Genomic DNA, 13,172 nt, shown 5'->3' on the forward strand with positions numbered 1-13,172 from the left:
AGGAGTTTCAAAAATATACCAAAGCTTTGCGGGATAACAATATCCCTTATAAATGGGGGTATCCCGTAAAACTGATTGTGAGACACCGCAGCTCATCACATGTGTTAGTATCCACACAAGAAGCAGCATACCACCAGAGGGCGCCAAAGACAAAGCTTCTGAATCTTCTCTCAACAATTTTCCAGCAAAGAGAAAACAATTCAACCTGGCTCAAGAATGGACCAAAGTAGGAAAATCTCCATCTTGAACTCTCTCAAAAGGCAAAGACTCTACTCCTTTGTTCTTTCAATATAGGGGTTCCACACCCTAAATCTCAGAGCCCATTTGTCACCTAAGTGCTCTTATTCCCTAATCCAATATTTACTCCCGCCTTCCAAACCAAGTGAAAGGCTTATTTGAATATGGTCCCAGTTGGACCGAATACTTTGTTAATTTTATTTGTTTTTGTTCTTATATTTCTCACTAATCTTTATCTAGGTTACATCCATGGGGACCACCTTCCATATCCAGACTGTATGAACATCTCCATTCATATTCGCACCCCCCACCATCATCACTATGTATCGTTTGGGTATTGCATTACATATTTTCTATGCTCAACTACTCTTTGCTATATAATCATACTTTTAGTTGTTCCACATAGTTGGCCGCAGCTTCAGTCTTATAAATTATCAATATGGCTAATACGGGTATAAAAATACTTTCTGCAAATGTTAAAGGCCTCAACAGTCCTTTTAAACATTCTACATGTTGGGCAGAGGTGAAGAGACAGAAAGCTGACATTATCTGCTTACAAGAATCTCACCTCAACGTGACTGATTCTCATAGATTTCATAACCCCTCTTTCCCTCATATTTTTTATTCGTCGGCTGTGAATAAAAAAAAGATGAGTTATATTAGGTTTAAAAAATACTATAGCCTTCCAATGTCATAACAAACTAATAGACAAGGATGGTAGATTCATTATTATGGTATGTGATATCAACAACACTAGATATACAATATTGAATCTATACGCTCCAAACTCTGACCAACTCAGATTTATTAAATGCACTATTAATCTAGCCCTTGGTATCAAACAAGGTGCTTTACTAATATGTGGTGATTTCAATATGTGTCCAGATTCCTCTATAGATAAACTCCCCTTCTACTCCTTCTCACAAAAGTACCTCACTTCAAGACTACCTCTTTAAAGAAGGATTACATGACACATGGAGAACTTTTCATGCTAATGAGAAAGATTTAACTTTTTTTCACACCCTCACAACATCTATTCTAGAATAGATTTGTTTATAATGGACAAGTGGCTCCTTCAAAGGGTTGTGTCTGTGTCTATTGGCAGTATCGGTCTGATCATGCTTTCTCTACTCTCATACTGAATGATAAATATAACAACTCCTTGGAGACTTAACAACTCGTTGTTACAGAACACAGCAATATGCTTAGATATTGAGAAGTCTCTAAAAGTTTACTTCGACAGTAATGACAATGATGAGGTATCAGATACCACCCTTTGGAGTGCTCACAAAGCCTACATTAGGGGTATTTTGTTAAAGCATGCTGCTTTCCAGAAAAAATCCAGAATGAAAATTCTAGATACATTACTGTCCAATATTCAAAACCTTGAAAAGGCTTCCAAAACATCTCTAGACCCCAGCATATCTAGCAAACTAAAATTAGCTAGACATCAACTATATTTGCATCTTCACGACAAATATAAACTCCATCTTCGCAAAATTAAGACTGACCATTACTTCCACGGCAATAAAGCCTCAAAAATACTAGCAAATAGGATAAAAAAAAGAGAGGCTAAAACTAAAATCCCTTACCTATTCAACTCTCATGGGGAAAAGGTATTCAATCCCAAACATATTGCGGAGGAATTTGCAAAATATTACACTGACTTATATAATTTAGGAGCCTCCAAAGAAACCTTCCAACCCACGTCTGAATCGATTGATGATTTCCTTAACAACATTTCCTTACCAGTCTTATCTCCATCTCATCGCCAATTACTAAATTCAAAAATTACCTCATCTGAGATAGTTGATGCGATACATTCCCTTAAGCATAACAAATCCCCTGGCCCAGATGGTCTTACAAATGAGTACTACAAAATACTCTCCCCTATTTTGACCCCCTTTTTGAACAGAACTTTTAACCTGATTGCCACTCAGGGTTACATTCCTAAAGATATGTTGAATGCTCTAATTATCACTTTACCGAAACCCGGAAAATCCCCAGATAGACCAGCCAATTTTAGACCAATATCTTTACTAAATTCTGATGTCAAAATATTCGCTAAAATTTTAGCCAAGAGATTAATAAACATTCTTCCCTCCTTGATCTCAAATGATAAAATAGGTTTCATACTAAACAGGCAATCCTCAGACGGAACAAGAAGATTTATAGATCTTATTGACGTGGCTCATAACTCTCGAACGCCTTCTCTGCTCCTATCTTTGGATGCGGAGAAGGCGTTTGATAGGATCCACTGGGATTACATTTATAAAACCCTGAAAAAATTTGGCTTTGGAGACTTTTACCTATCTGCAGTCATGTCCCTTTACTCTAACCCTTGTGCCTCAGTGTACTCCTCTAATTTCCTATTTGCCCCATTTAACATAAAAAAATGGCACCAGACAGGGATGCCCCATGTCCCCTTTAATTTTTGCCCTCGCAATGGAACCATTTGCGGAAAATATTAGAACTTCCCCCCCCCGCACATCATGAGCTTAAAAATTGGAAGATCAGATCATCTTATAGGATTATTTGCAGATGATGTTTTAATCGTAACATCTAATTCTATTTCGACATTGCCTGCAATAAACAAAATCATATCTAAATTTGGCAAAGCTTCACTCTATAAAGTAAATGTCAATGAATCCCAAATGCTAGACTTAGGCCTTCCTCCTTCAGTCAAACGGCAAATTTCCAGTTCATATCAATTTCCATGGGCTAGTGATTCTTTAACCTATCTAGGTATAAAATTAACATACCCCACCAATAAACTTTTCAAAGACAACTTTTGGCCTTTACTCAATAAAATAAAAGATTCACTTAACATCTTACATATAGAATCCTTATCATGGCTAGGTAGAATAGCCGCAATAAAAATGGTGATTCTTCCCAAGATAATTTACATGTTCCGTAATCACAATCACAATCCCCAACTTCTTTCTAGCAAAACTTCAAACGCTAATTAACCGTCACATTTGGGGCAAACTTAAACCTAGAGTGAAAGAAAATATCCTGTACAAACCCCTGTCTTCAGGGGGTCTAAATGTCCCCTCAATTAGACACTACTATTTCTCCTCAATTTTAGATCAATTAAGGTACCTAATAAAAGAAGATCCATCTATAAAGTGGGTTCTCTTGGAAAAACTATTTTTGGGCATATCCAATGTCCTATTACATCTATCCTCTGTAGCCGCTTTCGGTTCCAAGCATATTCTCCCCTTATCTACTCTATCAGCCATATCTAAATTATGGTACTCCCTTGCCAGAATAGAAAAGATAGTTCCAACCTCTATTGCTTCAGCCCCCTTGAAAATTTGTGAAATTGCATTACCAGATCTATACATTGGCAACTGGGTCACTTCAGGTATCACAAAGGTTTCACAGCTATGGAAAGATGGATTATTTGTAGATTTTTCCCATATTCATAACTCCTTTGGTATTCCTAACAGAGACTTCTACAAATTTTTAAGAATTAGACACTTACTACAATCCCCCAAAACCTTTACATTCTCACTTTCTAACTATTCCCCCTATGATTGGCTTAGGTCGTCCAAATCAACAGATAAGGGTATAACAAAAGGATACCATTTCTTAAAAGAATCTCACCCGACCCTCTGGATAGTATTATAGCGATGTGGAACTCTGAAATAGGTCCTAACTTATCCGACACTGATTGGAGGGAATCATTCACAATCACCTCTAAACTTTCTAGATGCACTGAACATCTTGAAGGAGCTAGAAAAATTCTTTATAGATGGTATAGAACCCTTCATCTACTAAGCAAAATTTTTCATGACCATTCACCCTTATGTTGGAGATGCAATCAGGTCTTAGGTACCTATTTACATATGTGGTGGGAATGCCCCCCGATTTATAGTCTATGGATTAAAGTTTTTAACTTCTTATCTAGCTTTAGTTCACTATCTATCAATCCATCACCAAAATTAGCTTTACTATCCATGGGCTTGGGAGACCTCCCCGTAGATATTAGATCTATTGCAGGTCACATCATATTTGCCACCCGTTCAAAAATTGCATCTTGTTGGAAATCTTCCGAAATCCCTAACATCACTAGAATTCTCAGAGATTTAGACAGCTGCATGTATGAAGGGTCTTGGGCCTCCTCCAGAAACGCCAAAGTTCCTTTCACTAAAAAATGGGAAAGATGGATTAACCACAAGTTGTGTAAGATCCCTTTAAATTCATCCATCAGATCGGGGATGATTCCTACTTAGCTAAGCCTTATTATATTCCTTTAAATACTTATATCCTCTGCTAGATACTATTTCTTAATTATATCTGCTAAATTACTACAAATTACATCTACTGTATCTATGCAAATATTGTAATCTACTTATAATTACATATGCCATATTGATTGTAAATTGTCGATACCCTACTTTCATGTACTACCTCATTTTGTACTTGTAACCTATTTTATAATTAAATAAAAAACCTATTGTTAAAAAATAGTAATAGGACTGTCAGAAATGCAGTAAATGCCGCAAATGTATTATCTTGCCCAAAATGGGTGATTTTTTAAAACCCAGAATATAACAGTAGTATCTAACGCTTGTATTTGACTGTGACAAATGCAGCAAAGGCCCCAGATGTAGGGTCTTGCACAAAATGTGTGTTTTTTTTTAAACCCAGAATATAACTGCTGTAGTTATAGCTTGTATTTGACTGTCACAAATTCAGCAAAGGGCCCAAAATGTATTATCTTGCAAAAAAATTGTGTTTTTTTAAACCCTGAATATAATTGCAGTATTTAAAGTTTGTATTTGACTGTAACAAATGCAGCAAAGGCCCCAAATGTAGGGTCTTGCAAAAAATTTGTGTTTTTTTTAACCCTGAATATAACTGCAGTATTTAAAGCTTGTAGTTGACTGTCACAAATGCACATATGCTGTGCTGGTGCACTGAACTTGCATAACATTTACGCCAACGCCCACCTAACTAACAGATTGATAAAAGTTCTTCCCATTTTTTTATACAAAGTTGGCATTTGACCAAGATATTTTTCTCACCCAGCATGGGTATATGTAAAATGACACCCCAAAACACATTCCCCAACTTCTCCTGAGCACGGCGATAGCAGATGTGTCACACTTTTTTGCTGCCAAGGTGGGCAAAGGGGCACATATTCCAAAGTGCACCTTTCGGGTTTCGCCGGTCATTTTTTACACATTTTGATTGCAAGGTACTTCTCACACATTTGGGCCCCTAAATTGCCAGGGCAGTATAACTATGCCACAAGTGACCCCATTTTGGAAAGAAGACACCCCAAGGTATTCCGTGAGGGGCATGGCATATATGTAAAATGACACCCCAAAACACATTGCCCAGCTTCTCCTGAGTACGGCGATACCAGATGTGTGACACTTTTTTGCAGCCTAGATGCGCAAAGGTGCCCAAATTCCTTTTAGGAGGGCATTTTTAGACATTTGGACCCCAGACTTCTTCTCACGCTTTAGGGCCTCTAAAAAGCCAGGGCAGTATAAATACCCCACATGTGACCCCACTTTGGAAAGAAGACACCCCAAGGTATTCAATGAGGGGCCTGGCGAGTTCATAGAATTTTTATTTTTTTGCATAAGTTAGCGGAAATTAATTTTTTTTGTTTTTTTCTCACAAAGTCTCACTTTCCGCTAACTTAGGACAAAAATTTCAATCTTTCATGGACTCAATATGCCCCTCACGGAATACCTTGGGGTGTCTTCTTTCCGAAATGGGGTCACATGTGGGGTATTTATACTGCCCTGGCTTTTTAGGGGCCCTAAAGCGTGAGAAGAAGTCTGGAATATAAATGTCTAAAAATGTTTACGCATTTGGATTCGGTGAGGGGTATGGCGAGTTCATGTGAGATTTTTTTTTTTTGACACAAGTTAGTGGAATATGAGACTTAGTAAGAAAAAACAAACAAAAAAATATATATATTTCCGCTAACTTGAGCCCAAAAAATGTCTGAATGGAGCCTTACAGGGGAGGGTGATCAATGACAGGGGGGTGATCAATGACAGGGGGGTGATCACCCATATAGACTCCCTGATCACCTTCATCATTGATCACCCCCCTGTCACTGATCACCCCCCCTGTCAGGCTCCATTCAGACGTCCGTATGATTTTTACGGATCCATGGATACATGGATCGGATCCGCAAAACACATGCGGTCGTCTAAATGGAACCTTACAGGGGGGTGATCAATGACAGGGGGTGATCAGGGAGTGTATATGGGTGATCACCCTCTGTCATTGATCACCCCCCTGGTAAGGCTCCATTCAGACATCCGCATGATTTTTACGGATCCATGGATACATGGATCGGATCCGCAAAACACATGCGGACGTCTGAATGGAGCCTTACAGGGGGGTGATCAATGACAGGGGGTGATCAGGGAGTGTATATGGGATGATCACCCCCCTGTAAGGCTCCATTCAGACGTCCGCATGTGTTTTGCGGATCCGATCCATGTATCCATGGATCCGTAAAAATCATACGGACGAATGAATGGAGCCTTGCAGGGGGGTGATCAATGACAGGGGGTGATCAGGGAATCTATATTTGTGATCACCCGCCTGTCATTGATCACCCCCCTGTAAGGCTCCATTCAGACGTCCGCATGTGTTTTGCGGATCCGATCCATGTATCCATGGATCCGTAAAAATCATGCGGACGTCTGAATGGAGCCTTGCAGGGGGGTGATCAATGACAGGGGGGTGATCAATGACAGGGGGTGATCAGAGAATCTATATGGGTGATCACCTGCCTGTCATTGATCACCCCCCTGTAAGGCTCCATTCAGACGTCCGTATGTGTTTTGCGGATCCGATCCATGTATCTGTGGATCCGTAAAAATCATACGGACGTCTGAACGGAGCCTGACAGGGGGGTGATCAATGACAGGGGGGTGATCAATGACAGGGGGGTGATCAATGACAGGGGGGTGATCAATGACAGGGGGGTGATCAATGACAGGGGGGGTGATCAGGGAGTTTATATGGGGTGATCAGGGGTTTATAAGGGGTTAATAAGTGACAGGGGGGGGTGGGGGGTGGAGTGTAGTGTTTGGTGCGACTTCACTGACCTACCTGTGTCCTCTGGTGGTCGATCCTAACAAAAGGGACCACCAGAGGACCAGGTAGTAGGTATATTAGACGCTGTTATCAAAACAGCGTCTAATATACCTTTAGGGGTTAAAAAAAATCACATCTCCAGCCTGCCAGCGAACGATCGCCGCTGGCAGGCTGGAGATCCACTCGCTTACCTTCTGTTCCTGTGAGCGCGCGCGCCTGCGTGCGCGCGTTCACAGGAAATCTCGGGTATCGCGAGATGACGCGCCGATGCGTCCAGGAGGAACAAATCAACCACCTCCCGGACGCATCGGCGCGTTAGGCGGTCGGGAGGTGGTTAATACCTTTAAATCCTTTTTTGATTTTTAATGAACAATGAATTACCCAAATATTTATCTGCCACCCTGCATCTAGATACCCTGACCCATGAAGAGTGGCTTACTGACCCTCTGGCACTTATTCCTTTAAAGGTGTTATTCCATGATAAATGTAAAAAATGAAAATCAGACATCATATACAGTAGTACATGACAATCTCTTTTAATAAAGCTAGAACCATCCCCTTACTTCAAATGGATCCAGAGATCTCCTTATTTATTGCTCCGATTGCTCTGCTAAATCGAAATCTTTCTGCTGAAGCTGGAGGCATTTCATTTCAGCTGCAGCTCTCTCCCTATCACAGTTCTGGAAAGAGTTGAAGGATGGAACTTAGCATGGGTGTCCACCTCATCAAGGTGGACAGAAAAATAAAAAAAAGAACAAACAGCAAGTGGCGCTATGCAGATACATTGGAATAACTCAGTGGCTATACAAACCTTTGAATTAGTCTTAAGGCGGTCGTCCCTGTGCGTTGACAGCACAGGCTGCAGATGGCAACACTATTATCAGCAGCTGACACGTTAAAAAAAGCCCACACTGCGGAGCCATGCGCCCCAGATGTGACAGTGCATGGTGGATGGCTTGCTCCAGATACATTTGCAGTCTGCTTTTTGCCTCCTGCGCACTGCAAGTTCTGCCTGCTTCTCCTCCTTCTACCCCATATATGCTGCTCTGTCTCTCCCTCTGAACTCCCCTCCTCTTCCTCTCTTGTGGGTACCCATGTGACATTCATCGACACTTCATCATCGTCACCTTCCCCACCACTGACATTAGAGATCTCGGAGTAGGCAGCAACAGCGGGGACCTCCGTCCTAGGGCTGATCTGGGTACTGTCGTCAGACCGCTGGGTGGCGGCTGTTGCTACCTCCTCTTCCTCATCCGATGCCAAGAATGGCTGTGCATTGGTAAGGTCTGGGAATAGATGAGAAAATAATTCCTCTGAATCGAGTGGAGGGGCAATGGTGGTGGTGGTGTCTTTAGGGGTGCACACAGCAGAGAGTTAGGAGGGCGCAGATACAGAGGATGAGGAGGGTGCAGAAGCGTAAGGCTGAATAAGCCACTCAATCAACTCTGGGCAGTCCTTTGACATAATTGCATGCACCTTCTCCAACTTCCCACTTAGGCTCCGGCCTGGTGCACCTGTCCGACCCCTACCACCCCTGTGGAATGGCCTGCCTCTTCCTCTGCCTGTCATTTTCAAAATGACCCTGTGACAAAGTCCCTATAGAAGAGCAGTATTTGTGGAAACAGGTATATTGCAGGCCTCAAAAAATATTTGGTGGAAGCTGGTATATCAAACCCCTTAATCAATATTTGGTGGAATTTGGTGTATTGCAGGCCTCAATAAATATTTGGTGGAGGCATGTATATCAATCCCCTCTATCAGTATTTTGTGGAAACAGGTATATAGAACCCCTTAATGAGTATTTGCTGGAGGCTGGTATATCAAACCCCTTAATCAATATTTGGTGGAAGTCGGTGTATTGCAGGCCTCAATCAATATGTGTTGTAAGCAAGTATATCAATTCCCTCTATCAGTATTTTGTGGAAACAGGTATAGAGATCCCCTTAATGAGTATCTGCTGGAGGCTGGTATATAAAACCCCTTAATCAATATTTGGTGGAAGCCGGTGTATCGCAGGCCTCAATCAGTATTTGGTGGAAGCTGGTATATCAATCCCCTCTATCAGAATTTTGTGGAAATGGGTATATAGAACCCCTTAATGAGTATTAGCTAGAAGCCAGTATATGAAACCCCTTAATCAATATTTGGTGGAAGCCGGTGTATCGCAGGCCTCTATCAATATGTGGTGTATGCAAGTATATCAATCCCCTCTATCAGTATTTTTTGGAAATAGGTATATAGATCCCCTTAATGAGTATTTGCTGGAACCAGGTATTTCAAACCCCTTAATATTTGGTGGAAGCTGGTGTATCACAGGCCTCAATCAATATTTGGTGGAAGCCGGTATATCGATCCCCTCTATCAGTATTTTTTGGAAACAGGTATCTAGAACCCCTTAATGATTATTTGCTGGAATCAGGCATATCAAACCCCTTAATCAATATTTGGTGGAAGCCAGTGCATCGCAGGCCTCAATCAATATTTTGAATATTTTGTGGAAGCCGGTGTATCGCACCCCTCAATCAGTATTTTGTGGAAGCAGGCATTTCAAACCACTTAATCATTTTTTGGGGGCAACAGGTGTATCACACAAGTTGCAATTAGTTATCCCATTTAGCGTTTGTCCCTCTATATAGCTGCAGTATCTCAGCAGAACCGCACACTAGTGATGAGCGGGAGGTGCCATATTCGATTTCGCGATATTTCGCGAATATTCGAATGAATATTTGTGTTATATTCGTCGAAATCGAATATTCGTAATTATTCCAATTATCGCGAATAATATGCGATTTATTTTTCGTGTATTGCGATTATTTATCTTGATAGTATAAGGCAACGTTCCTATACTAATTGACTATGGCTAGGCTAATATGTGTATTTTACGAAATTTCGTGATATTGCTATAACTTCGTCTCTTAGAATATTACAAATATTCTAAAAGAAGAAGTTAGAGCAATATTACGAAATTTCGTAAAATACACATATAGATTGTAATTTAGCTAATATAGTGCTATAATCCCTTTTTTTTCCTCAATTTTTTTTTTGACTCTTCTGAACTTAAGTTTTGTAAAATATGTACACTATTAAAAAATATTACTATAGCAGTATATTAGCTTAAATACAATCTATGTGTATTTTACGAAATTTCGTAATATTGCTCTAACTTCGTCTTTTAGAATATTCGTTTAGATATAGACGTTAGAGCAATATTAAGAACATTTGCAAAAGCCGAAATTGGGATGCGAGTAATATAATACGAAATAATCGCATGAAGATTTCAAAATTGCGATATTCGAGAAAAAAATTCGCAATTCGAATATTCGCGGTCAACACTACCGCACACAACTGCTGCACAATACAAATGCACTATAATATACATTCTATGTTAGAAGGTGTATTATAGGTATATCACACCCCTTAATCATTTTTTTTTTTTTGGGTGGCAACAGGTATATCATGCCAGTTGCAATTCGTTATTCCAATAGCGTTTGTCCCTCTATCTAGCTGCAGTATCACAGCAGAACTGCACACAACTGCTAGACAATACAAATGCACTATAATATACTTTCTATGTTAGAAAGTATATTATAGGTATATCACACCCCTCAGTATGTCACCTATCGATAGCACACCTATACCAGTCCCTAAAAAGATTTTTTGGCCCTATTAGCTAGCGTTTGGTGTCCCTAACAGGCTGTCCCTGCTCCACACAGCAACCTCTCCCTACACTGGCAAAACACAGAATGTAAAATGGCTGCCAAATCGGGTTTATTAATAGGGTAGGTGGTTTGTCCATGTGCTGAAACGTCTCAATTGGCTGTCCTGTACCACCTGATGGATATGTTATGGGTCAAAGTTCTGCACAATGCAAAAGAATATGGTGCTGGCTGACATCACCATATGTTAGCCTGTTCGGCGAACCCCCGAAAGAGCAAAGTTCGCAGCAAAATGACCGCCGGGCAAATAGCAAGGCCATCTCTACTTTCCATATGTCAACCTATGGTGCATGTTTCCTGGGTCTAGTTTTATAAATTGCTCACTAACTAGCTCTATTGTGAATAAAATCAGCATTTTTGAATAACTTAATAGAAATGTTCTTCATTCTGATTTTTCAGACATTTGGTGAAAGAGACCCGATCCAAAAGGTTCAAAAGATTAATCAAGCATTACTAACATTTGTAGTCCTGGGATTTTCCATTTGTATAGGGTATGTCATCATGGTAAGACATATTTAAATATTAATTATTTATTATATATGATCATGTAATAAAGGACACCACAATATGCATTAATAAACATACATACAGTATATGCGTTATGCAAAGGAAATCCATAGACTTCTGCAGTATGTGTGTTTAAATTTGCTTGATGCAAGGGGCGGACTGGCAAATTATAGTGGCCCTGGAAAAAAAACTAAAAGTTGCCCCATTTTGTAGTCGGGTCCAAATTGATGGAAAGCAGGGACAACATACGTATGCAGGGCCAGGAATATCATATTGTGGCACATTATACCACCCCAATAGAGCCAAATACCACAGTCCATAACACAATACTGCCAGCAACACAAAATACGTCCCTGTCATGCCCGGCTCTGACTATGTGCGGAGGTCGGCCAGAATAGCAGCACGTCTTTAGTGTTTGTTTTGGAGTCGTGCTGGATCCGCCTCCCATCAGATGAACTGGGTGGGGTCATTAGTTTAAATGGCTCTCAATTCCAGTGCTCTGAGCGGTAGAAATCAGTCTGGTCTAGGAAGCAAGCAAGGAAGGTTTTCTGTCCCAGCTCTGTTAAGATAAGTGTGGTTCCTGTTCTTGTTGTTTGCTGTTTTAGTTGTGCTGGTATCTTCTCTCCCATCTCAGGGAAGTTAGGGTGTATTAGCCCAGGCATGAGCACACAGCATTCCTACTATGAAGGTCTGCCTGTGAGCTGAGCAGTGCAGGGAGAGAGGTCAGGGATTAGCTAGGAGGTGACCCTTCCCCTGCTTCTCGCTCAGAGCCTGGTGATAATACCGAAAGGGGTCCTGTGACATGTCAATTCAGACATGCGGTTTGCAGCGCTTTCGGTAGTTTCTGATCCCCGCGGTCACAAAGTCATAAACTTCAAAATGACCTAACTTTTCATTTTGAACCCCACCCGCAGCCCTTATTGTTATCTGCCGGCGGGCTGTGCGGGGGAGAGGTGCGAGCAGTGTGGGCAGTGCTGGGAGGGTGGGCAGGCACACGATCATCCGCCCGTTCCCCTCTCTCAGGATGGCCGAGCGGTTAGCAGAGTGTCAGCACATTAATGACACTCTGCTTGAAACTGCTGACATCCGTACTCACATATGTCAGCCGTTTAACCCCTTCCATGTCGCGGTCCATAGGGACCGCTGTATGGAAAGGGTTAACAGGGAGGGAGCTCCCTCACTCTCCCATCGGGGGCTGCTGTGCCGTTGTAGCCCCCGATTCTTCACGGGATCACAGAGGGAGGGGGCCCCCTTCCTCCCCATCACCCGCTGCTCTGTTGTGGCAGCAAGCGATGGTTACCATGGCAACCGGACACCTTCACAGGCTTCTGGCTTGCCATGGTAAGGCTAACTCTGATCAGACTTCTGCTAAAGGCAGAAGTCTGATCAGACTAAGTGTAAAGTGAAAATACAGTACAGTACACTATATAGTGTACTGTATTGTATTATACAGACATCAAACCCACTGGATCTTCAAGAACCAAGTGGTTCTGGGTCAAAAAATTAATTAAAAAAAGGAAAAAAAAACAAACACATTTATCGCTGATAAAAAAAAAAAATATCACATGACCTAACCCCTCAGGTGAATAACGTAAAAAAAAGGTGAAAAAAAAGCCATTTTTTGTCACCTTA

General features: G+C 41.2%; 1 protein-coding gene across 4 annotated transcripts in view; it reads left to right on the forward strand.

Moving 5' to 3' along the window:
• The window catches only part of LOC122939270 (ATP-dependent translocase ABCB1-like), a 403,390-nt gene that overhangs the window by 185,868 nt on the left and 204,350 nt on the right, over positions 1–13,172 (forward strand). For 3 of the 4 annotated variants that reach the window (XM_044295338.1, XM_044295337.1, XM_044295339.1), the window contains one exon: positions 11,433–11,537. The exons of the other annotated variant lie outside the window; for it this stretch is intronic. In XM_044295338.1, coding sequence (XP_044151273.1) covers positions 11,433–11,537 — 105 coding nt within the window. The remainder of the gene's footprint in view (positions 1–11,432; positions 11,538–13,172) is intronic. 4 annotated transcript variants of the gene reach the window in all.

Source organism: Bufo gargarizans, chromosome 5 (assembly GCF_014858855.1).
Source record: "Bufo gargarizans isolate SCDJY-AF-19 chromosome 5, ASM1485885v1, whole genome shotgun sequence".
NCBI classification, from domain to species: Eukaryota; Metazoa; Chordata; class Amphibia; order Anura; family Bufonidae; genus Bufo; species Bufo gargarizans.